This window comes from Muntiacus reevesi, chromosome 1 (assembly GCF_963930625.1).
Source record: "Muntiacus reevesi chromosome 1, mMunRee1.1, whole genome shotgun sequence".
NCBI classification, from domain to species: domain Eukaryota; kingdom Metazoa; phylum Chordata; class Mammalia; order Artiodactyla; family Cervidae; genus Muntiacus; species Muntiacus reevesi.
The window spans coordinates 128,366,766-128,394,256 of NC_089249.1; the positions used below are offsets into that span (position 1 = coordinate 128,366,766).

Sequence of the window (27,491 nt, forward strand, 5' to 3'; positions counted from 1 at the left end):
CTCCATACCAAGGTGGGGAGAATATAAGTAGCTGCCTCATAGGTTTGTTGTGAAGATTTCCTGAGATAGTGGAAAGCACTTAAATGTGCCTAGAGCATGATGAATGCCCAATAAACATTAGTCCTGGGTTTCATCACCACCACAATCACATAAAATGTTAGAACAGGGATGAGGAAGAGAATCTGGCTTTGCAGAATTTCATCTGAAAAGGATCGGGAGGTCTTCATTGAAAAAATTCATGATAGGTCAACGGTATAAAGTAGCTATTTAAAAAACTTAAATCCAACTGAAATAATAGATGGAAAATATTAATATTTTAGCAAAGTCAATTCTCCTTCAGCCTTCTCTGTTCAAAACTCACCTAGAATATTGAATTATGCTTTTTGGTGTGAGGCCTGTATTTCTGAAAATAAATTACCAACTGAATCACACATGTTCCTAAGAACATAGGCCCTATGAAGATGAGTTCTTAGCATTATATGCAGGCAAGCAGTCTTCCATTTTTGTTAAATCACTAGGAGTTATGACATGCTCTAGCTTTGGTTTCTTCTAGCGATATTTCAGACAATTGTTGGTCAATCCTATAGGGAGGCTTTACAGTGCCCTTCAGAATGTCAAAAGGACTTACACCAATCCCTAATTTCCTGCTGATCTTTACCATCTGCTACCTTGACCTTTTCATCAAAAGCTCCTCAAGTTGCTAGAAGCCCTGCTTGTTAACACCCAGTATGATACTCTTCCTGTTTCTTTGCCTCATCCGCAGCAGACCTGCATATGTTTTGTCTGCCATTATGGTTTGAAGCCATTCACCAGAACACAAAAATATATGGCAAAAGGAGAGGCTTCGGAGGGGTATATAACGCACATTGCTGAACACTTTCAACTCAATATGATGCTGTGGTATGTTCGCTGGCTGAGATTATTTGCCATATGGGGCACGAATATTTGCTCCTAGAAGCATATAGAACAGTCTGCCACACCAGCTCTCACTGGCTTGGAGTATGCTGGCATTCCAAGGATCTTAAAAATTATGTATTAGCAATATGCTTTAATTAATTCTTCAATAAATACATATGTTTTCTTTGGGAAACCCAGTTCATATGCAAATAACTTTGTAGCAAGGGGCAAATACTAAATGAAACATGTGTTCAAATTTAGCTGCATTTTAAAAAGGGTTAAGAATAAACTATTGTTGATTAAAGGTCATGGGAAAAATACAAAACTTAACTAGGGCAACTAAGAATGTGAGCATCCAAAGAAAAAGGTTTATTTGAAATCTACTTTCAAACTAAAAAGGAAACTGACAAGCTCTGCCCAGTTCCAGGGGGCAGAAGGAGGACTAAAATCTGATAATTATGAAACAGTATATTATCACTTAACTTGAGAAAAGTTTTCTAAATTTCATACTATCCAAAAAAGGAATAGTTTGTCTTCTGTAATAATGAGCTTCTTATCACGAGAGGTAGTAAACTTGGATGACTGTTTATTACAGACAAAATACATGGGGCTCATTAACAGGGCAGCATGGTGGTTTATAAACAGTGGCCACAAATTGGCAACTGGACAAATTGGCATTTCTTCCGTAGAAAGGAGGGGTCCATATTTCTCTCCTTGAATCTGGGTAGACTTGTCATTGCTTTAATTAACAAAGGATGGTCGCAGTGATACTATATCACCTCCAAAGCCAGATCACAGTCACACAGCGTCTGCCTGTGGTCTTGGAATGCTTGATTTTGCGAGTCTCTCTCAGAACCCAACCACCACGCTGTGAGAAATCCAAGCCATGTGGAAAGATCGCATGTGGGTGGAAAAAATTCTGATTACATTTAACCTTTCATTTATATCTATTTTTTATTTGAAAAATTAGAAATGAAGTTCTACTAAAATGTAACATTCTACATCACGGAGGCAGCATCACGCATCCATATGTCAGAGAGTCAGCATATTAACATTCAGCATACTGCAACACACTCTGATTTAAGTGGTCTACTCAAATTGGGTTATACGTTTATTTTTATATTTAATTTTTTATTAATTAGCCCTATGAAAGTGCACAATGGGCTTAAAGATATACCTGCAAAGAAACCACAGATTGACACAAATACTACAATGCAAACACAAGCATGCAGCAGAAACGGGACAGAACTGACACATCCCCATCCAAGGTCAAGCTTCTTGCTAGTCACAGTGCCAGGACTAAAGCTGTGATGATCTGAACAGAACTAACTAAACAATTTAGAAACTGGGAGCAAATACAAAATACAGATTTATACCCATTATATTATTGACCCTCGCCTTAAGAGTTGTGCCTTGGTATATTAGCAATCATAGCATATATGTGTGTATTTGTAAATAATAGATATAAATGCACGCTTAGTTGCTCAGCCGTGAATCTGCCAGGCTCTTCTGGCCATGGGATTCTCCAAGTAAGAATACTGGAGTGGGTTGCCATTTCCTTCTCCAGGGGATCTTCCGGACCCAAGGATTGAACCTGGGTCTCTTGCATTGCAGACAGATTCTTTACCTTATGAGCCATCAACCATCCTCTTCTTTAGGTCCTACTTATCTCCAGGGTGACTGAGGGCTCATGAAAGTCCACTCAGGTTGAAAAAAATAGAAAATTGCCAATGTTCAAATGTTCAAATAGCTTGGACCAATAAAATGTCCATTTCATATAGATGGTTTAACTTAACTTGTTGAGATTAAATGCTCAAAAATCACTTACCTTCGGAGTGAAGGCAATAAAAATCTGTCTGTAAAGTACAGATTTAAGGAATAAGATGTATGATAAGCATGGATTTAGTAAGTACACAGGAAACCATTCAAGATTGCTCTCCAACTTTATATGTAAGCACTGACACATGACGTGTTACAAAATTATTGCTATCTTTGTCTGGGGGATAAATGATTTTATTATGACACATGGACTCTTTCCAATTAGAGTGGCTCTTAGCACCCGGATATATTGTGAAGCCCTGACTTGAATGACAATGATTATTCTTTGCCCGACTCCATTCTGCAGTGATCTATGTAGAAAATCAACATTCCTTAGGAAGAAACAAGGCTTTAAAAAGAATGATCTTTATGGGAGATAGTGGTTATAGAGAATTTTAGTGCCAATAAAAAGAAGATGAGGATTACTTGTTCCTTTGAGGCCGTGAGGTAATTAAAAAACAATATTTAGTGGCTTTTAGAACACCTATTTCCATGAAATCTCGGCACTGAACAATTCAGGGAAATCAGAATAGATAAATCACCTAAACAGAGCAGAAGAAATGGATAAAGCAACCATAATTCTATTCTATCTCCACCCCCTTCAGATTCACTAAATTATTTCAACCTCTTGGCACAAAGTCCCATAACACTCCAAAGCATGCGTCTTGCTTTGGTGCTCGTCAAAATTAGCATCTGAAAGACTGCACAGGGAATGTTTCTCCTACGAGGGACAGTTTCCTGTTGAAGCCCTCCTGCCAAATGGCTCAGGAAATCCATTCTCATCCTGCTCATGTAGTATCAACTCTCTCTCACCAGCTAATACAGTGCTCAGTTTCACAGCACAATATCTAAAGCTGAATTTATTCCTGAAAGTAAAAGGAGACTGTGGATCTTTTTCATCTGTTTTTTCATCATTGATTCATTCAACAAGTATTGCGGTGGCTACCAGGTGCAGGCAGTGATGAAGGAGACACAGAAGACCATAGCAATTTGCGGTCTGGAACTGAGAGATCAACAAAAGAAAAAAAAAATAAGAATTCTAAACACCAGGTGAATTTGCTTCCCTAAGATAACATGAAAATGTGAGAAGAATAAGACATGTTGTTGAAAACTAATGTGTTCTGGCACTTTTGTGTATCTCAGTCATTTGCATTTAAAAACTAGCTCCTTGAGAAGCTATCCCAGAGTTGAAATCGTGTGGCAGAACACCTGGAATAAACTGAAAATGGGATAGGGCAGGTTGAATAAAATGGGGAGGGAGTGACCATTTCCAGAATCTCTGAGACACAAAATTGCGAGAGAGTGAATAGTAGACATAAATGTGTCAAAAGAGCATAGCCAATTCTAAGGAGCTCCTACTGGGCAAAGATGGGACAGTTTGAGCATCAATAAGGATAATAACTATAACGGATAGAAATACTTCAATAAATTTTAAATGCTTGTGTTCTTCATGATATAAAAAACATAATGGGCCCTGATAAAGAATGCCAGGGAGCTAAGTCATTATTTTGAAAACTATAAAGGAATGAAAATTTTATCGTCTCTTTTCAACACTAACTGTACCACTGTTACCCAAAGAGTAATTAAGGGGAATATTTTTGATTGTAGAAATATTACATCTAATAAATGAAGAATGAATAAGAAAATACGAAAATCACTAATTTGTAATCTCTAATGAATTAGTGGATCTGGGCTTTGAACTCTAACAGTTAACATCTTTCGAAGAAACAACTAGAAATTGTTTAAGTATGTGAAAGTGAAAGTTGCTCAGTCGTGTCAGACTCTTTGTGACCCCATGGACTATATAGTCCATGGAATACTCCAGGCTAGAATACTGGAGTGGGTACACTTTCCCTTCTCCAGGGGATCTTCCCAACCCAGAGATCAAACCCAGGTCTCCCACATTTCAGGCAGATTCTTTATCAGCTGAACCACACAAGGGAAATCCAAGAATACTAGAGAGTGTAACCTATACCTTCCACAGCAGATCTTCCTGACCCAGGAATCGAACTGGGATCTCTTGCATTGCAGGCGGATTGTTTACCAACTGAGCTATCAGGGAAGCCTTTTAGTGTCTTAAACAATGTAGTAAGTTACTTTCATTGTAGTAAGTCCCCTACATATGAATGAGTTCCATTCTAAGAGCATGTTCATAAGCCCAACAAAGTTAGCCTAGGTACCCAACTAATGCAGTCAGCTATATAGTACTGTACTGTAATAAGTTTATAATACTTTTCATAGAAATAATGCATAAAAACAAACACAAAAAGTAAAATATTTTTAATCTTAATATAGTATCTTGAAAAGTAGAGTAGTACAGTTCAACAGCTGGCACACAGAGGCTGGCATCATGTGAACCGGTAAGAAGAGTTACTGACTGGAGGAGAAAGAGGAGATGGGCGATGGTAGAGCTGAAGGATCATCAGGAATAGGAGATGGAGGGCAAGCTGCAATTTCACTCACGTCCGACATTGATGGTACAGGTTCTCGCTACTTGCTGAACTCAGTTCTATCAACCTCTTGAAAAAACAATCCAGTGATGTCTGAGTAGTGACACTTCTTCTCTCATCATAGATGACACAGTAGTCCTGGATTGGATTCTGAACAGCTGCTGCAATGTTCACGTACCATTCTACTTTGGATCCTGTGCCTCAAAAACTAACAGTGGGGCCTCCCTGGGGGTCTAGTGATTAAGAATATGCCTGCCAATGCAGGGGACACAGGTTCAATCCCTGGTCCAGGAAGATCCCACATCCCACAGAGCAACAAAGCCCATGCTGGACAAGAGAAGCCACCACAATGAGAAGCCTGTGGACAGCAAGACCCAGTGCAGCCAAAAATAGATAAGTAAATCTTTTTTAAAAAGCACACACAGAAAAACTAACAATGCCTCCTCAAACAAATAAAACCTCCTTGCCATTTCCTGCATCATTAATCTCTTTGGCTCTTCAGTTACTTCTTTTTGTCTCTCTTTTTCCTTTCTCTGGGCCTCTAATTCTATCAGGTCTTCATTAGCAAGCTCCTTGTGTTGCATAGCAAGAAGCTCAATGTTATAAGAATGACAGATGTCTACCATTTTTCCTCCTTACTCCACTCTTTCAATTATTTTCACTTTATCTCCATTGCTATTTCTTGGTGCTTCTTAGCAGTACCATCTACATCATCAGTGCTTTTACATTTGCTTCTGGGCATCCTGGGCTTGAAAAGAAGACACTGTACTACTGTACTCTATATAGTACTGTAAGGAACACAGAAGCACGATCACTGGTCAAGGATGAACACACATGACAATGTGTGACAGACACGTAAACTAACTTAAGTGATTGGACATGAGTGCTCGTGTTCACATCTTTGAAAGTTCTCAACTTGAAAGCTCATATGTAGGGGACCTATTATATCTGTTTTTTATTAAGTAGACAATATCAGATATGTAGCTATATTATCCAAAAAGTCAAATCTGAACATGGTCAAATCTCTAGATCCAACTACCAATTATAGAAGTAACAGGATCAAACGACAGTTTAAACTATACTGTGAAGATGCAATCAGCAAAAGCTAGACTGAGAGAAGGTGTAGGACACCAAGTATCTTTAACAAATGAACTGAAATGAAAAAAAAAGGAGAGGAGTATGTATCTATTTCCAAGAATCTTAAAGACATATCAATCAATGTAATATATGAACTTTATTTGGATCCAGCTTTTTTAAAGGTATAAATACTTATGACACATGAAATAGTTGAAGACATAAACATTGGCTGGATACTTTATGATAGAAACATGTATCTTTAATTAATTAATTAATTTATTTATTTTATTTTAATGTATTTAATTTTTTAGTGTGGTATTAGTATTCTGGCCATATATAAAAACTGAGTTTTTATCTTCTAGAAGTAATACCGAACCACTTGGGGCTTCCCTGGGGGCTCAATGATAAAGAAGCCACCTGTGATGCGGGAGAAGTGTGTTCGATCCTTGAGTCGGAAGGTCCCCTGAGGAGGAAATGGCAACCCACTCCATTTCATGCCTCGGAAATCTTGCCTGGGTATTCTTTCTGGTAAATCCCACAGACAGAAGAGTATTCTTGCCTGAGAAATCCCATGGACAGAGGAGACTTGCAGGCCACAGTCCACAGGATTGCAAAAGAGTTGGACATGATTTAGCCACTAAGCAACAACAACTGAACTATTTAGAAATAAAATAATGAAAGTATACGACCCTGGATTTGCCTCAAAATAATACAAAGTGAGTTTGGGAAATGTGACTAATGGTGAAGATGAGTTAGGATAAACTGATTAGCTGATGTTTTGGGGGGCCAGTGATAGATATGCAGAGGTTCATTATAATATTCTGTTCATGTTTGTGTCTGTTTGGAATTCTCCACAATAAAGAGGAAAAAAATAAGTAGACATAAAAATGCATGTACCCAAAAGACCACCAGGAAGTTGCTACTTTAAGCTATTAATAGATCAAGTTTTTCAGTCAAGGTAACATACACCTAATGGTCTGGTTTTCTCAGGGCCAAAGTATACCACATGAAGTACATGAATATATGTAAACATGACAGAAAGAAAAGAGGAAATTTCTCTCAAAGTGTATTGTGTAGAATATATAAAATGTTTATGTCCCTGTACACACAAATATGTGTATGCATAGATAACTCCTGAGATACATCATTTTGATATATTCTGCTTGACAATGTATTTCATCTTGTTGAAGAAGGCTGAGATCAGGCTGAAAACAAATATACCAATATTCCAATTAGCACAAAATCACGTATCAGATTATGTACTAGACAAATGAGGCATGGGTAGGTAGCATATATAAAGTGTGTCCATGTGATTGTGAACAACAGGTATCAACGATGAAGGGAATTCTACACTACCAAATATTTGTGTCTAGGTCAATTCCAGCCTGGAGAAAAGGCACTAGATTTAGGAATTCACACTGCAGAGCAGCTCCAAGCTTCCTGGGGCTAATCTTTAAAACTGAATACATATAGACTCTTCCAACAAATCAAGCAATAAAAAGATGGTTCACCTAACTTTTCATATCACAGGTCAAAGCATCCATCTTAATACTGACCTATGAAATGCTAACACAATAAATTTTTAAAAGGAAACACAAGCAAGTAAACACCACCACTCCCTAAACTTCTGAAAAGCAGCAAAACCCAGATTATTATATAATGGCCTCTTGCATCTGATTGCTTACCACAACTAGTTGTTTATACAACGTAGAAACTCTTAGGGGCGTCTGCATTATTAGAGCAAATTAGCACGCTTCAAGAATGGTGGATTATTGCAGTTGAAAGTGTTTTACCAACTGAGGTTTTATGGTTGGCAAATATGATTATATATCCATTAGCATCTGCAAGTCAACCAAACATGTACCATACACCTCCTAGAAACACCTCCATGTGACTTTCCTAATTTCCACTATTTTATAAGAACAAAGGGATTTTTATCCAGGCATAGCCAAAGATAATTTTCAAAAAACTGAGTAGTAAACTAGGGCAAATTATTTCTGTAACTTAAATGATTATCAACTTCCCATCTGCTACAACAAAAAGAAGTGTCTGTCATTTTTTGAAATGTCACAAATGTTGACCATCTACTTAATTAGTCTACTGTGCTTACCACTAAACATATTGAAATTTTATAGGAGAGAAACTTGAGGAAAGTAATAAATAGTCTCTTTCTCCATCTGAGCAGAATACGGTCATAAAAAATGAGAAAGCTGCCCTCTTGGAATTGCTTGACCTATGAACACAACTCTGTGGTGCTCTATCATTGCATGGAGGCAGGCTTGCAGGTTACATCACCACTGATGTGAGCAGTGTGTTTACAGGGAAAAGACAGTACCTTGATGATCTTAGGGTGTTGATACAAAATATCCCCCTCCTTTACCATAGCTTTATTTTTCACAATTACTGGCATGTATGTAATGAACTCTTAAGCAACAGCTGGAGTAAGGTATGCCTAGTTTTCAAGGTCTACAGGAAATGAATGCTTTTATGACATGATTTATAAATGATATTATATCTATGAAATTTTAATGCTTCAATTTTGGCCCACATGGCATGAATTAGTGAGCCAAGATTCTATCAGGCCCCATTTTCACAAGAGAAATTACCACTAAAAGATTAAGAAGCCATAGCTCTCACTAAAGGTTACCTTCCCAGCTGAAGGGTGCAGTGGCTATGGAAACCTAGCATGGCCCTTCTATAAAACAATTCCCTTGGAGGGGTCAAAATGCATTCCATTCTACAGTTTTGTCAGCAAAATCAGAGTAATGGGAAGATGAACAAATTTTGCTTAGATAAGATTCAAATGAGAACAAATTAAATAAAGCATGACAGATCAGAAAAGAAAGAAAGCCTTCAAAAATATTTTCCTAGGACAATCTTCCCTCCTTTAAAAAAACATTGACCAGAGAACAAGATGGTGGAAGAGTAGGTGGGCATGGAGTACATCTATCTCCATGGGTAATCAGGAATACAGCTTAAGACACAGAAGTGCACACAGAACACCAGCTGAGAGCGGCAGGAGTACCTGACCAGTGTGGAAAAAATATATAGAACTATACAAAACTCAGCAGGATGAAGGAACTCAGAGGGAAAACAGGAGTATTAGTAGGACTGGACCTGCCCTGATGGGTGGGGGACCTGAAGCAGGGGTCTGATCCCCACATCAGGGCAATTGTCTGAGTCAGAGGAGAAACATTTACGGCTGAGAGTGAAACAGCTGATCTGTGAGAGCCTAAATGGAATGAGAATCAGACAGTCCTTGTGGCAGTCATACATACCCTGGACAGGGACGTAGGTGCCCTGGAAGGCACAGTGGCGGGGAGCTGGAGTTTAAGGATTGTGGCACAAACCCAGGGCAAGGGCTGATGTTGACTGTGGAGAGACAGATCGAGAGGATGTGAGGGAGGAGATCGTGGTGGGAAGTGCCAGTGGAGGAAAGCCAGGCAGCCATGGAAGCAAGGCGATACCGCTGAGTCACACGTAGGGGGTGGAGCCATCACCATAGCCTCTCTCTCCCCACACCCTAGCATCAGCAGCTGAATAATAGAGAGGCTGGCCCATCAAACACCCAACACACTGAACTACGGATAGGACCCCACCCAGGGTTCTCCTTTGACTGATGCGCCAATCTACAGAGTAGGACCTTAGTGAGGGGGCACCTCTATGTGCCTGATGCGCTGAACAACAGAGGACGACCCCAGGCAAGGGAGCCCTCCAAGGGCCTGAACAGGTGGAGCTGCGGAGAAGGACCAGCCATAGAGGCCTTCTGACTGCCAGCTACAGAGACTCAAAAAAAGACTCTGATAGGGCCATAACTCCTGCGGTGGAGGCAGTCCGTGTCCCTGCACACTTGGTACTGCCAGGGTCCCCGCAAGTCAAGCAGATGCGCCACCTTCATGCTCAACTCTCCCTGGGGCAGGGCTGCCAGAGGTAAAAAAGTTTTGCGTCTGTGCTCACAGGGTCGCTTCGGTTGTGTTCAACTCTTTGTGACCCTGTAGACTGTGGCCTGCCAGGCTTCTCTGTCAAGGAAGGGGGCTCTCCAGACAAGAATACTGGAGTGTGTTGGTCAATACTGGTTGCCATACCCTTCTAGGGCACTATATTTCCTGCTGCCTTAGCCAGCAACTCCCCTGGGTACCTGGTGCTGCCAGAACCCCTGTGACCCAAGCAGCTGCACCACCTCCTCACCTGGTCCTCAGAGGGGCAAACCCAAGTCCTCCAGGGCAGCCTCAGGAGCAAACCCCAGGGGACGACCCACATGCAGAGGTGGAAATAAAGCCACAGTTGAAACCCAGGGGCAGTGTGGCTAAGGAAGAAGACCCAAAACCTTCCCACCAGCTGTACAAGCTGCAGATTAAGTCCACACGATCAACTAGGCAGATTCTGTGTCTATGGAATATATAAAAGGACACTGAGAGCTCCCACAAAAGAAAACACAGTAGTTCTGATAGCTGTGGACATTGGACACAAGAACACATGGGAGTAGGACCAGATTAGAATATGAGCTGGCACCACAGCAGGCCCAGAGATCAGCACAGTGTTGGAGGACATCCTAGGGAGGGGAGAGGGACTGTGACTCCCAGCGATCAAAAGGACTGATAGCAGTGACTCAAGAAAACATTTATTATTCTTGTTTTTTGACTTGTTCTGTAGATTCATTTTGATTTTTTTTCTTTTCTTTTTTCTTTTTTTTCTCTCCCCCCCACCACCCCATTGTAGTGGTTGGTTTAATTGGCACTAAGAAATCCAATTAAGTTTTGAGCATTTTTTCCTCTGTCACAATTTTTAATGTTTATTAATTTTTAATAAACCTCTGCCTCTATGTTGGGCTTTTGCAGTTCTGTGGAGCTTTTCTTTTTTTTTTTTTTTTTTTGTTTCCTCTCTTTTTAAAAATTTTTTCTTTTTTTTTTTTTCATTTATTTTTATTAGTTGGAGGCTAATTACTTTACAATATTGTAGTGGTTTTTGCCATACATTGACATGAATCAGCCATGGATTTACATGTGTTCCCCGTCCTGATCCCCCCTCCCGCCTCCCTCTCCATCCCATCCCTCTGGGTCTTCCCAGTGCACCAGCCCTGAGCACTTGTCTCATGCATCCAACCTGGGCTGGTGATCTGTTTCACCCTTGATTATATACATGTTTCAATGCTGTTCTCTCAGAACATCCCAACCTCACCTTCTCCCACAGAGTCCCAAAGTCTGTTCTGTACATCTGTGTCTCTTTTTCTGTTTTGCATATAGGGTTATCATTACTATCTTTTAAAATTCCATATATATGCATTAGTATACTGGATTGGTCTTCATCTTTCTGGCTTACTTCACTCTGTATAATGGGCTCCAGTTTCATTTATCTCATTAGAACTGAGTAACATACAAGGTAAAACTGCATAGGCTTAACAGCTGATCTTTCAGTAGAAACTGCAGGCCAGAAGGGAATGGCAGGATACATTTAAGGTACTGAAAGGGAAAACTCTACAGCCAAGATTACTGTACCCAGCAAGGGTCCCATTCAAAATTGATGGAGAAATAAAAAGCTTTTCAGACAGGCAAAAGTTAAGAGAATTCAGTACCATCAAACCAGCTTTACAACAAATGTTAAAGAGACTTATATAGCCCAAGAAAAAATACAAGAAAAGAAAAAGATCTGCAAAATTAACCCCAAACAATTAAGAAAATGACAATAGGAACATATATATCAATAATTAATTTAAATGTAAATAGGTTAAATGCTCCAACCAAAACACACAGACTGGCTGAAAACACAATACCCATACACATGTTGTCTACAAGAAGCCCACCTCAGACCTATAGATACATATAGACTGAAAGTGAGTGGATGGGAAAATATATTCCATGCAAATGGTAAGCAAAAGAAAGCTGGAGTAGCAATCCTCCTATCAGACAAAATAGGCCTTAAAATAAAGAAGATTGCAAGAGATAAGGAAGGACATTACATAATGATCAAGGGATCAATCCAAGAGGAAGACATACAATTGTAAATATCTATGCTCCCAACATAGGAGCATCTCAATATCTACAACAAACACTAAGACATAAAAGGAGAAATTGACAGTAACACAGTCATAGTAGGAGTCTTTAATACCCCACTCACACCAATGGGAAGATCATCAAAACAGAAAACTAATAAGGAAACACAAGCTTAAATGATAACATTAGATGAGGTGGATCTCACTGATATCCTCAGGACATTCCATCCAAATGCAGAATACACCTTCTTCTCCAGTGCACGTGGAACATTCTCCAGGATAGACCACATCTTGGGTCACAAATCAAACCTCAGTAAATTTAAGAAAATTGAAATCATATCAAGCATCTTCTCTGACCACAATACTATGAGACTAGATATCAATTACAAGAAAAAACTGTAAGAAACACAAACACATGGAGATTAAACAACACGTTTCTAAATAAGCAACAGGTTACTGAAGAAATCAAAAGGGAAATCAAAAAATTTCTAGAAACTAATGACAATGAAGACACAACAACTCAAAATGTATGGGATGCAGCAAAAGCAGTTCTAACAGGGAAGATAATAGCAATGTAATCCTACCTCAAGAAACAAGAAAAACATCGAATAGATAACCTAACTTTACACCTAAAACAACTGAATAAAACCAACTTCCCACCCAAAATTAGTAGAAAGAAATAAATCATAAAGATCTGAGCAGAAATAAATGAAAAAAGAAATACAAAAACAATAGTAAAGATTAATAAAACTAAAAGCTAGTTCTTTGAGAAGATAAACAAAATTGACAAGCTGTTAGCCACACTCATCAAGGAAAAAAGGTAGAAAAATCACATCAACAAAATTAGAAATGAATAGAGGTTGCAACAGACAAAGCAGAAATACAAAGGATTAGAAGAGACTATTAAGAACAACTATAACGCAATAAAATGGATAATCTGGAAGAAATGGACCGATTCTTAGAAAAGTTCAATCTTCCAAGACTGAACAAGGAAAAATAGAAATTATGAACAACCCAATTACAAGCACTGAAATTGAAGCTGTGATCTAACATCTCCCAAAAGACAAAAGCCCAGGACCAGATGTCTTCACAAGAGAATTCTATCAAACATTTAGAAGAGAGCTAATGCTTATCCTTCCAAAATTCTGTCAAAAAATTGCAGAGGAAGGAACACTTTCAAACTCAGTCTATGAGGCCACCATCACCCTGATACCAAAACCAGACAAAGACAACACACAAAAAAAGAAAACTGTAGGCCAATATTACTGATGAACATGGATGTAAAATCCTCAACAAAATTTTAGCAAAGAGAATTCAGAAATACATCAAAAACTCATACACCATGATCAAGCTGGGTTTATTCCAGGAATTCAAGGATTCTTCAAGATATGCAAATCAATCAATGTGATACACCATAATAACAAACTGAATGATAAAAACCATATGGTCATCTCGGTAGATGCAGAAAAAGCCTTTGACAAAATACAGCACCCATTTATGATTAAAACTCTTCAAAAAGTGGCCATAGTAGGAACCTACCTCAACATAGGAAAAGCCACATATGATAAGCCTACAGCACACCTTATTCTCAATGGTAAAAAACTGAAAGCATTCCCCCTAAGATCAGTAACAAGATAAGGGTGTCCACTTTCACTACTGTTATTCAACATAGTTCTGGACGTCCTAGCTATAGCAATCAGAGGAGAGAAAGAAATAAAAGGAATTCAGATCAGAAAAGAAGTAAAGCTCTCACTGTTTGCAGATGACATGATACTGTACATAGAAAACCCTAAAGATAGTATCAGAAAATTACTAGAGTTAATCAGTGAATTTAGCAAAGTTTCAGGATACAAAATCAATACACAGAAATCACTTGCAATTCTATATACTAACAATGAAAAATCAGAAAGAGAAATTAAGGAATCAATTCCATTCACCACTGCAACAAAAAGAATTAAATATCTAGGAATAAACTTACTTAAGGAGACAAAAGAACTGTGCACAGAAAATTATAAGATGCTAAAAGAAATCTAAGAAGATATAAACAAATGGAGAGATATTCCATGTTCCTGGGTAGGAAAAATCAACATTGTGAAAATGACTATGTTACCAAATGCAATCTACAGATTCAATGCAATCCCTATCAAATTACCAATGGCATTTTTCACAGGACTAGAACAAAAAATTTCACAATTCATATGGAAACACAAAAGACCCCAAATAGCCAAAGCAGTCTTGAGAAAGAAGAATGGAGCTGGAGAAGTCAGCCTTCCTGACTTCAGATTATACTACAAAGCCATGATCATCATGACAATAAGGCACTGGCACAAAAACAGAAATATAAACCAATGGAACAAGATAGAAAGCCCAGAAATAAACCCAAGAACCTATGGGTACCTTATTTTTTACAAAGGAGGCAAGGATATACAATAGGAAAAAGAGAGCTTCTTCAATAAATGGTACTTGGAAACTGGACAGCTACATGTAAAAGAAAGAAATTAGAACACTTCCTAACACCATACACAAAGATAAACTCAAAATGGATTAAAGACTTAAATGTGAGTCCAGAAACTATAAACCTCTTAGAGGAAATCATAGACAGAACACTCGATGGCATAAATCAAAGTAAGATCCTCTATGACCCACCTCCTAGAGTAATGGAAATAAAGACAAATGTAAATAAGTGGGACCTGATTAAATTTAAAAGCTTTTGCACAGCAAAGGAAACTATAAGCAAAGTGAAAAGACAACCCTCACAATGGAAGAAAATAATTGCAAATGAAACAACTGACAAAGGATTAATTTTCAAAATATACAAGCAGCTCATACAACTCAATACCAGAAAAACAAACGACCCAATCAAAAAGTGGGAAAAAGACCTAAACAGACATTTCTCCAAAAAAGACATACAGATGGCTAGCAAACACTTGAAAAGACGCTCAACATCACTCAATATTAGAAAAATGCAAATAAAAGCTACAATGACATATCACCTCACACCAGTCAGAATGACCATCATCAAAAAGTCTACAAACAATAAATGCTGGAGAGGGTGTGGAGAATAGGAAATGCTCTTGCACTTTTGGTGGGAATGTAAATTAATACAGCTACTATGGAAGATGGTATGGAAATTCCTTAAAAAATTAAGAATAAAACCACCATATGACCCAGCAATCCCACTCCTAGGCATATACCCTGAGGAAACCAAAATTGAAAGAGACACATGTATCCCATTGTTCATTGCATCACTATTTGCAATAGCTAGAACATGGAAGTAACCTAGATGGTCATTGATAGATGAATGGATAAAGGAGTTGTGGTACATACATACAATGGAATATTACTCAGCCATAAACAGAAACATATTTGTGTCAGTTCTAATGAGGTGAATAAACCTAGAACCTATTATACAGAGCAAAGTGAGTCAGAAAGAGAAAGATAAGTATCATATTCTAATGTATATATACAGAAACTAGAAAAGTGGTGCTTAAGGATTTATTTATAGGACAGCAATGGAGAAATAGACATGGAGAATAGACTTACAGACATGGGGAAAGGGGAGGAGGAGGTGAGATGTATGGAAAGAGTAACATGGAAACTTACATCACCATATGTAAAATAGATAACCAATGGGAATTTGCTGTATGGCTCAGGAAGCTCAAACAGGGGCTCTGTATCAACCTAGAGGGGTGGGATGGGGAGGAAGATGGGAGGGAGGTTCAGAAGGGAGGGGATATATGTATACCTATGGCTGATTCATGTTGAGGTTTGACAGAAAACAGGAAAATTCTGTAGAGCAATTATCCTTCAATAAAAAAATAAATCAATTAAAAAAACATTGGCCATCATATTTGAATAATTTTGCATCAAATAACAAAGGAAAATAAGAACTTTATATAGATGCAGTTTTAACCTTTGAACCATATGGATAGAAATATGTTTTCTTTTTCTCTTTTCCTTCTCTCCTTCTTCCTTTCTACTGCCGCTGTCGGCAGTTACTGTTCCGTCAGGCAACACTGCATGGGCTCCTCTGTGCTAGATATTGTGGGAATGAAGAAGTAATCTCAGAACCTGTTTAGGTCTAGTCTAGGGAGGAGGAGAGAGTAACCCTTGAAGTGCAGTTTGTCAGAGTGGATGATGACACTGTGATATGTTACAGACTCTAAATTGTTGGGGGAGAAGGGAATCAAGGACATTCATAGTGATCAGGAAAGGACTCCGTGAAGGAGAGATGAGGAGTAGAGGCTTGAATGGGACACCGAAGAGAGTAGGATTTTTGTGGTTACAGTGGGAAGGGACACTCCTCCCAGGCTAGAGATCCTCCTACATCACTAACGGAGTAATGGAGCACTAGATGAGTGGTGGAGTTTCTGGCCTCCAGAAAATGATTGTGTATGGTAGATTCAGAAAAATACACATTATATATATAGATATAGGTATATACATATGGAGAGGGAGAGAAATACATCTGTTTATGTATAGATTTATCTCTATATTTATGTACCGCCAATCTATTTACATCTATCTATCAATCATCTTTTTATCTCTCTATCAAGAGACTGAAGGGAATTCATGACACATGCAAACCTACTGTTCAGCTATGAGAATACTCTCATTTCCATGTGGAAATGGTTAACCAGGTTAAACTGTGGAAAGGGTTAATCAGGCTCCTCAGAGTTCATCCTTCTGGCCTTTCTTTAACATGTTATCTGTACATTCCAGAGTTATTAGACAACTTTTATGAAACTAAGTTCTATAAGACAGGCTCTAAGGTGTGACTTATGTCTCTTTCTTAAGTCAGAGAAATTTGCACAGCCTGTGTCTCAGGAGACTAATATTTCAGCTCTTCTTGGGGGCATTATTACCTGTTTGTGTCTGGCTTCCACAGCACGAGGCTGCCAAGAGTCCTTGGTCTAACTGCAGCAAGGGAAAAGCTATCATCAATTATGGATTGGGAGCAAACAATTAACTTTGCAGGAAGCAATTTAAATGAGGGCCAAATTTCCTTTTGGACATTCTGTGACATAAAGTTTTGTTTATCTGGAGATACAAAAACATTTCATTTTCTATAGTGTCTGTGGGTTCCATTAAGTTCTATCCCTTGGCCTTTCCCTGTGTTGCTGTAAGAATAAAAACACCATCATGAAGAGAAATATCCCTTGCCAATAGCTAATAATCCTGTTCTCCACTGCATCTGACAGTCTCTAGGGGAGAAGCAGAGAAACTCTTTGAGCAGAGTTGCCTAAGGTTTCCCGAGCTGGGCCTGACTACACTGGCCACCTGTTCCCTGTTTAAAGAAACTGTCCTCCCCCCTCCAACCTTCTGTTCCTTGTCTCAGACTAACGATGATATATGGGGTTCTGTGTTCCTCCTAATTATGAAAATTGCTTTCCATAGGTTCCAAGATTTTTATTTGGTATCTTCTCAGAATCTTGGCTAGCCCCTGTGCCTTGGAGTCCTTATGTAAAATTAGATCTTAGAGTCCCCATATGGGATCTGACATACAACTTTTAACCAGGAGCTCTTATTTAAAAAATGAAAACCAATGCTTCAAAGAAAAGATACCAGCTATTCATCACATAGTCCACCACGCAACTGAGCCTGGGCTTCCATACCTAAAGAAAAGTTTCCGGGTCCTGGTGCATGAATACTATGATCGGTGAACACGCCTTGGCTCACAGCCTTTTCCCTGTAGGTCTACATCAGTACGCTGTTGCTTCACGACTCCTCACTTATGCAGTGGGGGCACCATCATCCCCTTAACACTCTGAGTCGGAAACCTGAGTTACTTTTGCAACCTTCCTCACTCCTATATTTTGTTATCATCAAAACTCTCTCCTTGATATCTTCTAACCTAGTCTACTCCAATCCACCCACATTCTACTACTTCATTTTAGACTCTCACTGGAATTAAACTGATGGCAATCCACTCTTGGTCCCATATGCCCTCTTTGTTTTAGCCTTATTCCTATTTAATTGTTTCTACCCCCTGTAGTTGGAATGATTGCTCCCAAATGCAAATGTTCTATTATTATTCCCTTCCTCCAAGCCCTTCAGTGGCTCTCCTCTACCATCAGATAACGCACAAGCCAATGATGCCCAGAATGTCCTACCCTTTGTTTTTCTATTAATAAGTGATTCTGATTTGTCCTTTGGAACATGCCTTGTAGATGTTTTTCATATCCTTGTTCATTTCTCTAAAACAACTTGTTTATTTGTCTCTCTCCTTGAGCTCCTTTGGGGGATGGGAGAATGCTCTGTTTGATTGGCCCGTGAATCCTCAGCACAATGATAGTGTCTGACACAGTCTAGGTTCTCAATATGTTTGGTGAATGAATCAATGATGCAATTAATGAATAGTCTTCCCTCCTCCTAATTGGCCACAAGGTACATAAGTGGATATGACAGTAGTTATAAGGTGTTATTAAAATCACAAGATGGAGAAAAAACTCAATTGTTTTATTTTTACACTGAAACTGTTAGTCTGTTTGTGATGGATGCTGAAAAGAAACCTAAGAATGATTATCTTTCCAATGATAATTATAATGGATTTTAATTTCCCCTGCACATCAAGATTAACAGTTGTTATGGCTTAAACCAAGATATTTCATCACTGGCTTCTCCATGACATACCCTGCATGTTAGAGTCTCTTCTCAGCTATAAAAATAGATATTTGGGCTGCTTAAAACTGCAATTCCATATTCAGAGTTTCCACTAAAATAACACAGTTATTCAGATACCTTTGACCAAAGAGGAGTCCAGATAGAGCTTAAAAAGATCAACTCTTTTGCCTTGGGATACAGCGTGAGGCAGGTCATACACGAACCAGTGAGGGAGGAGGATGTCACCTTTCCAACTAATTAAACAGATAAAGTCAGGTCTGTAGACAAAGGGGTGACAGATGCCAAAGCCAGACGACCTCAGTTCTAGAGCTTCCATATCCCACTGGGGTTTCCTTACTCCCTCCATGATCTTCCTCACTTGTTTTATGGAGAGAATCTAGCACCTGGACACTTTCAAAGCGTTTTCTGGTTGCTTGACCTTTGATGCCTGAGAAAGAAATCTGCTCCTGCCTCAACTTCACTGCTGGAGATAGTTCCTGAGACTTGCACATGACTTTCAACAGAAGAAACTCTCAGTTGTGGATTTCAGCTTCATAGAAGGAAGATCATTTTTAAAACTAGAGCTAATGGCTGGAAGAATAGGTTACCCCAGGAAGCAGAGAAATTCCTGTACCTAAAGGTTTCAATGAGAAGTGAATAATCACTGTTTAATATGCTGGGGAGAGGATTCAGCCACTCGGAGTATAGAGCAGGTAAAAACAAAGAGGGTGAACCATATAACATTCAAGTCTTTTCCATCTTTGAGATTCTATGAACCTCATAGATATGGCTCAAGTTATGATAAATTCTATGTGCAGGCTTAAGTAACTGTCAAAAGGCTATAAAATACCACCTAGAAATAAGACTGATATGACTAGCTCATTTTTATGTAATCCACTATTTTCAGTTTAGTTCAGTTCAGTCGCTCAGTCATGTCCGACTCTTTGCAACCCCATGAACTGCAGCACATCAGGCCTCCCTATCCATCACCAACTCCTGGAGTTTACTCAAACTCATGTCCATCGAGTCGATGATGCCATCCAGCCATCTCATCCTCTGTCGTCCCCTTCTCCTCCTGCCTCCGATCCCTCCCAGCATCAGGGTCTTTTCCAATGAGTCAACCCTTCGCATGAGGTGGCCAAAGTATTGGAGTTTCAGCTTTAGCATCAGTCCTTCCAATGAACACCCAGGACTGATCTCCTTTAGGATGGACTGGTTGGATCTCTTTGCAGTCCAAGTGACTCTCAAGAGTCTTCTGCAACACCACAGTTCAAAAGCATCAATTTTTCGGCGCTCAACTTTCTTCACCATCCAACTCTCACATCCATACATGACTACTGGAAAAACCATAGCGTTGACTAGACAGACCTTTGTTGGCAAAGTAATGTCTCTGCTTTTTAATATGCTATCTAGGTTGGTCATAACTTTCCTTCCAAGGAATACGCTATTTTAGACACACAAATAATATACTGATCATGAATTTAACACATCGTCACTCAAAATTTTCCCTATACCAGGTCTTGCAAATACTTTTTAGAACAGTTTGGCTGAAAATTATTTACGAAAGTTTCAAGTTTTGCATTGAGTGCTTTTATCCTTTCCTGTTTACTTTCTGAGGATTATAACATCTACAAGGGCATTTTTACATTATTCACTGCATTGTTTTCAGTATCCAAAACAGTCCTTGGTACATAGTAGGCATTCAATTATCATTTATTAAATGATGAACATTTTATTACCCACAAGAGTGGACAAAAAAGATAAAGGTATCTGTCTACAGCAAATATTTTCCTTGTATCCTTCTCCACTGCTTATACCAGCCACTCAGTCCTCTAAATAGTCAGAGAACATAATTGCTCTAACTATTAAATATTCAAAGAACATGATCAGATCACTCATTATTTCCTAAAAGTATAAGACCAGATGATAAATACAAAATGGTAACAGTATGAATGTTATGAATATGTTTGTCTTTCTTTATGCTTTTTCATTTTAATGGGTTTTCTTCAATTATTACCAGTGTGACCCAAAAATAAAAAGAGGTAGAACAGGAAAAAGACCCCACCCTGGCCATGCCTGAGAACAAATCTGGGCAGCATCTCTGTAAACGTGGAGTCAGGAGGATGTTTTCCCTCTTTCTCTGTCAGTGAAGCACAGGCAATGTGACCTAGTTTACAGTCACACAAAGGTGTGAGCAGAGACAAGCTGTACAGTTGGGTTCCCTGGATCAGGACAGGGTCCAGTCTAGAGTTGCCTCCTACCGTGCAACTTTCATGCAGAGCCCTGCTTCCTTGAAAATAAGAACACTGCCTCTGGGTGTTTGAAATATGTGTGATGGATGCTGCTGCCTGCCAATCAACAACAGGATTTGTAATGTGAAAGGAGGAGGCAGGAATGTCAGAGGGTTCGTATTGCTTTGACGCCTCAACAAGTAACTGGATGCTTGTGAGAGGACCTGAAAGGCAGTTTCACTGACAAAGACTGGCAATTACTTTTAAAAAGTGCCTGTAGAAATCATCAGATGCCTTGCATGCTCCATGGATGAGACCTGGCCAAGTGACTTCTAAGGTTTGTTCAGCATTGCCTTCAGCCAGAAGTACAAGTAAAACAATGAAACCTATTTCCCCATAGCTCCCCTGGCAACACAGTTCTACTCTTGCCACATCGATCACTGAGAAAAGATTATACACTTCTACAAAACTTAGTTAACTTTCTGGGGTATGGTCTGAAATCAGCCAAGCCTCTCTTAACTGATAAGACAAGCAATTTCATTTTCTTCTCTGGTGAGCTGAAGGTACTAAGCCACTACCTAGGGTTGTTTAAAATGGTATCTTCTTGTCTCTTTGCCAAGCTATGAGACTAACAATACTTTTGACAAGATGAAAAATTCTTTAGCTGCCTGCTCTCTCTGCAACAAATTTCCTTCATCAACTAATTCACTAATTTGGGCCTTCTTGAGAACTCGGCTAATTTGTAAGAACAGGTGGCTCATTCCATAAGTGTTCAATAAAGATTTGCACATGATTACACACACAGCATTGCCTCAAAAACAAATGAAGAAATGTGTGTATTTATGGAGAAGCTAAAGAGACAGACAAGAGATTCTTCAGTAGCTAAGAGTGCATCTGGTGGTCTGGTAAAATTATTTCAAAAACTGGTGGGGGTAGGGAGTAGAGGCAGGTGACATAAGATATAAAGTTCTTGTCACATGGACAATTAACCATTCTTGGGAAACTACCAAGAAGTGATGGATATGAAAACAAACAAAGAAACTAATTACAGCCTCATTCTGATTTTTTCTTTGTTCTTTATCCTGGATTTGAGTTCATCCATTCATACAACATTTTTGAGCATATGTCAGGCACTGTTTCAGCCACCTCAAAGCCACCTATTTTCTTTTATTATACAAAGAGGAGAAGGTATGTTATAAGGCTAAAAAAATCTTAATTTTGTTTAAACTGTAAATTAGGTGTTGGGCTATTACTGGAGCAGGTTAAAAAAAAATAAGTTCATGTTAAAAAACTGTAGAGCCAATCAATCCACTGGTTATTTGGGCACAACATTTTTAAAAAGAGGGAGTCTGGATCAGCATGGTGGAGTAAGAAGGTCTTGTGCTTACCTTCTTCCATGGACACAATAAAACTACAAATACACAGAACAACTATCTCTGAGAATGACCTGAAGACTAGTAGAACAGATATCATTTTTTTACAACTAAGAATATTAAAAAAGTCCACATAGAGACAAGCAATCAGGGCAGAGGTGCAGTCTAGGCAAAACCCAGAGCCTTAGGGCAGCAACGCACACGTGGGAGGGATATCAGAATTACAGGCAGAGGTCCTCCCTGAGGGGCAGGGATCTGAGTCCCTCACTGGGCTTCCCATCCTGCAGGACCTGCACTGGGATGATGAGCCTCCAAAACATCTGGCTTTGAAAACCAGCAGGCTTATGCTGGGGAGTCAGAGGACTGTGGGAACCCGAGACTCTGCAATTGAAGGGCTTGCTCACAAGCTCACTGTCTCCAGTCCTGGTGCATATGCAATGACTTGCAAAGCACCAAGGTCATCTGAGATGGAGGTTCATTGGCTACTGCTAGGGCACATGCTGGATCTGATAGATACAGGGATATGGTGGAACTTTCTCTGGGGACAGAAGCACTGGTGGGTGACTTTTCCCCCCTTTCCTTCCACCTAGCTGGCCTAGAGCTGGTAGGTGCCATTTATATTACTCCCCATTAACCTACCTACCATCATACACCCTGCCCTGGAATTCTCCTGAGAACCTACCACAGCCAGCCCTTTCAAAGAAGCTTCCTTCCACCAACCCACCAAACCTGGGACACAACCCTGGCTGGCACTGGTGCCCCTACAAAGTGACTCCTCTTCTGGAGGGTGAGTCCCAGCCTGCTCAGCAGTTAGCTTTACCAGCACTGGTACCCCTCTAAAGCAGCTCCTGCTCTGGGGGGGCCAGCCTGCTCACAGCAGTTGCAGCTGGACCTTGAAGACAGCCTGCCTGGGGAACAACCCTATGCCCCAGCAGGCTCACAGCAATTACAGCCTAATCACAACAGAATAACTCACACTGGAGATACCCCTGGAGCACCAAGCTCTGGAGACCAGGGGAATTGTGCCATTGGGCCCCTCAGGACTCTTTCTACATAAGGTTTCTCTTTCAGGACTGGGGGACATAGTTAATAAACTTTATATATGAAAACAGAGAGAGTTAGGCAAAATGAGCAATGGAAGTCCTTGCTGTAGTAGTCAGACAAGATAGGGATGAAAGGCATCAAAATTGGAAAAAAGGAATAAAATTATCACTATCTTCCAAAAACATGATATATCAGAAACCCTACAGACTCCATCAAATATGTTATTAAAATAAATTATTCAAATTAGTAAATGAGTCCAGTAAAGCTGCAGGATAAAACATCAATATATAGAAATCTGTTATTTTTCCATACACTAACAATGCACTATCAGAGAGGGATAATTAAGAGATAAATCCCATTTACAATTGCATCAAAAAGAATAAAATACCTAGAAATATATTTAGTCAAGGAGGTAAATAATCTGTACTTTGAAAACAATGACATTGATGAAAGAAATAAAGATAACACACAAAAAATGAAAAGATGGACACTGTGATCATGAATTGAAAGAATTATTGTTATTAAAATACTCATACAAGCCAAAGACTCTTTGCAACCCCATGGACTGTACCTCACCAAACTCCTCTGTCCGTGGGATTCTCCAGGCAAGAATACTGGAGTGGGTAGCCACTCCTTTCTCTAGAGGATCTTCCCAACCCAGAGATCAAACCCAGATCTCCCACATTGCAGACAGGTTCTTTACTGTCTGAGCTACCAGGGAAGCCCAAAGCAACCTACAGATCAATGCAAGCCCTATCAGGATGCTAATGATAACAGTCAAAGAAATCTTAAGGCAGAGCAAAGTTGGAGATATCACACTCCCTGAATCTTAAACTATACTACAGAACTATAGCAATCACTAGTACAAAAACATACAGAACAATAGAAAAGGATAGAGACCCCCCAAATGAATCTATATTTATATGGTCAATTAATCTGTAACAAATGAGTCAAGAATATACAATAGGGAAAAGACAGCCTCTTCAACAAATGGTATTCGGAAAACTAGACTGCTATTTGCAAAGAATTAAACAGGACTAGTTTCTCATACTATACATAAAAATAAACTCAAAATGAATTAAAGAGCTAAATGTAAGACCTGAAACCCAAAAGCTGCTAGAAGAAAGCACAGGTAGTACACTTTTCATTATCATTCTTAGCAATATTTCTTTGGATACCTCTCCTCAGGCAAGGAAAATAAAAACAAAAACAAACAATAGGACTTTATCAAATAAAAAGTGTTTGCACAGCAAAGGAAACTATCAGTAAACCAAAAAGGCTGCCTACTCAATGGGAGAAGATATTTGCAAATTACATATCTGACAAGGTGTTAATATACAAAATATACAAAATTTATAAAACTCAATATCAAAAAATAAATAACCTGATTTAAAAAAATTGGCAGAGTACCTAAATAGACATTTTCCAAAGAAAATACACAAATGGCCAACAGACATATGAATAGATACTCAGCATCACTAATTATCAGGGAATGCAAATCAAAACCACAATAGGTGAAATAGGTGTAGAGGATTAAGAAGTACAAATTTCATGTTATAAAATAAATAAGTCATGGGACTTCCCTGACAGTCCAGTGGTTAAGACTCTGAGCTTCTGATGCAGGGGACATGGGTTCAACCTCTGGTTGGGGAACTAAGATCCCACATGCTGCATGGTGTGGGAAAAAAATAAAATTAAATTGAAATTAATAAATAAAGTCATGAGACATTATGCAGAGCATGAAGAATTAGTCAATAATATGGTAGTAACTGCATGGTGATAGACAATTACTAAACTTATTGTAGTGATCAATTCATACTATATATAAATGTAAAATCACTATGCTATATACCTGAAACTAATATAATGTTGTATGTTAACTATACTTCAATTTAAAAATGAAAATGAAAAAAGAAGAGTAAAGAATTACAGTAAAAATTCTGGATGATTGTTTTGTTGAAAAGAATCATTTTTCAATGAGAAATATATAACTTTCTTAGCAAATAATGCCTAGCATGATGAGAAATAATGCCTAACAGGATGAGATGGTTGGAAGGCATCACCAACTCAATGGATGTGAGTTTGGGTAAACTCCGGGAGTTGATGATGGACAGGGAGGCCTGTAATGCTGCAGTCCATGGGTCGCAAAGAATTGGACATGACTGAGTGACTGAACTGAGTTGAACATGATAATAGTAGAAGACACAAAGTGATGTTATCATTATGTATTTTTATTAAAAAGGGAAGAATTTCTTCTATGAGAGTTACTACAAGAGAACATAGAAATGTTCCCTCTTTCCCCTTAATAGGAGAATTAAGAAAACCCATGTGAAATTTGCATAGATCATTACCTTACAAACTACCAGAACCAAATAGTATAAACTACATAGTGAGAGCCACAATGGTTTTGAATTAAAATGTACATAATAGGATGATAATTCAGTCACCCTTTATATACAGTAAATAAAGAGCACCAACTCACTCATGCACAGTGGACCTTTCTTTCCTATATAAAATTCTAGCTATTCTTTTCTATTGTTCTAGCCAAGGAGAAGAAACTTTTGCATTTCTAAGACAGTAACACTTCTACTCCTCTGAGGTTTTAAAACAGAGGTTAATGGAAGTGGAGAATTAAGTACAGTCCTCTAACAAAACACATTTTTTTTTTTTAAGAAAGAGGATTCAGTTCTACAACCTTGAAAAAATCATGGCTATGAATATCCTTCAACTGTACAAGGATTCAGTTCAGTTCAGTCACTCAATTATGTCAGACTCTTTGTGACTCCATGGACTGCAGCACACCAGGCCTCCCTGTCCATCACCAACTCCCGGAGCTTACTCAAACTCATGTCCATCGAGTCGGTGATGCCATCCAACCATCTCATCCTCTGTCATCCCCATCTCCTCCAGCCTTCAATCTTTCCCAGCATCAAGGTCATTTGAAAAGAATCAGTTCTTTGCATCAGGTGGCCAAAGTATTGAAGTTTCAGCCTCATCATCAGTCCTTCGATGAATATTTAGGACTGATTTCCTTTAGGATGGACTGGTTGGATCTCCTCACAGTCCAAGGGACTCTCAAGAGTCTTCTCCAACTCCACAGTTCAAAAGCATCAATTCTTTGGTGCCCAACTTTCTTTATAGTCCACCTCTCACATCCATACATGACTACTGGAAAAACCATATTTTTGACTAGACGGACTTTAGTTGGCAAAGTAATGTCGCTGCTTTTAAATATGCTGTTTAGGTTGGTCATAACTTTTCTTCCAAGGAACAAGAGTCTTTTCATTTTATGGCTGCAGTCACCATCTGCAGTGATTTTGGAGCCCCCCCAAAATAAAGTCTGTCACTATTTCCATTGTTTCTCCATCTATTTGCCATGAAGTGATGGGTCTGGATGCCAAGATCTTGGTTTTCTGGATGTTGAGTTTCAAGCCAACTTTTTCACTCTCCTCTTTCACTTTCATCAAGAAGCTCTTTAGTTCTTCTTCACTTTCTGCCATAAGGGTGGTGTCATCTGCATTTCTGAGGTTATTGATATTTCTCCTGGCAATCTTGACTCCAGCTTGTGCTTCTTCCAGCCCAGCGTTTCTCATGATGTATTCTGCATATAAGTTAAATAAGCAGGGTGACAATATACAGCCTTGATGTACTCCTTTTCCTATTTGGAATCAGTTTGTTGTTCCATGTCCAGTTCTAACTGTTGCTTCTTGACCTGCATACAGATTGCTTAGGAGGCAGGTCAGGTGGTCTGGTATTCTCATCTCTTTAAGAATTTTCCACAGTTTGTTGTGATCCACACAGTCAAAGGCTTTGGCATAGTCAATAAACCAGAAATAGATGTTTTTCTGGAACTCTCTTGCTTTTTCAATGATCCAACGGATGCCAGCAATTTGATCTCTGGTTCCTCTGCCTTTTCTAAATCCAACTTGAACATCTGGAAGTTCATGGTTCATATAGTGTTAAAGCCTGGCTTGGAGAATTTTGAGCTTTACTTTTCTAGTGTGTGAAG

At 39.0% G+C, this 27,491-nt stretch overlaps 1 protein-coding gene across 4 annotated transcripts in view; it reads right to left on the reverse strand.

The window, feature by feature from the left end:
* ST6GALNAC3 (ST6 N-acetylgalactosaminide alpha-2,6-sialyltransferase 3) overlaps positions 1 to 27,491 on the reverse strand; it is a 614,185-nt gene that overhangs the window by 75,830 nt on the left and 510,864 nt on the right. Inside the window, exons 4-5 of one of the 4 annotated variants that reach the window (XM_065910813.1) lie at positions 9,521 to 9,614; positions 1,940 to 3,718 (exon numbers count right to left, since the gene is read on the reverse strand). The exons of 2 other annotated variants lie outside the window; for them this stretch is intronic. In XM_065910813.1, coding sequence (XP_065766885.1) covers positions 3,635 to 3,718; positions 9,521 to 9,614 — 178 coding nt within the window. In that variant the 3' untranslated portion in view covers positions 1,940 to 3,634. Of the gene's footprint in view, positions 1 to 1,939; positions 3,719 to 9,520; positions 9,615 to 27,491 lie in introns of those variants that run through there. One more of the 4 variants, XM_065910829.1, reaches the window with a different exon arrangement.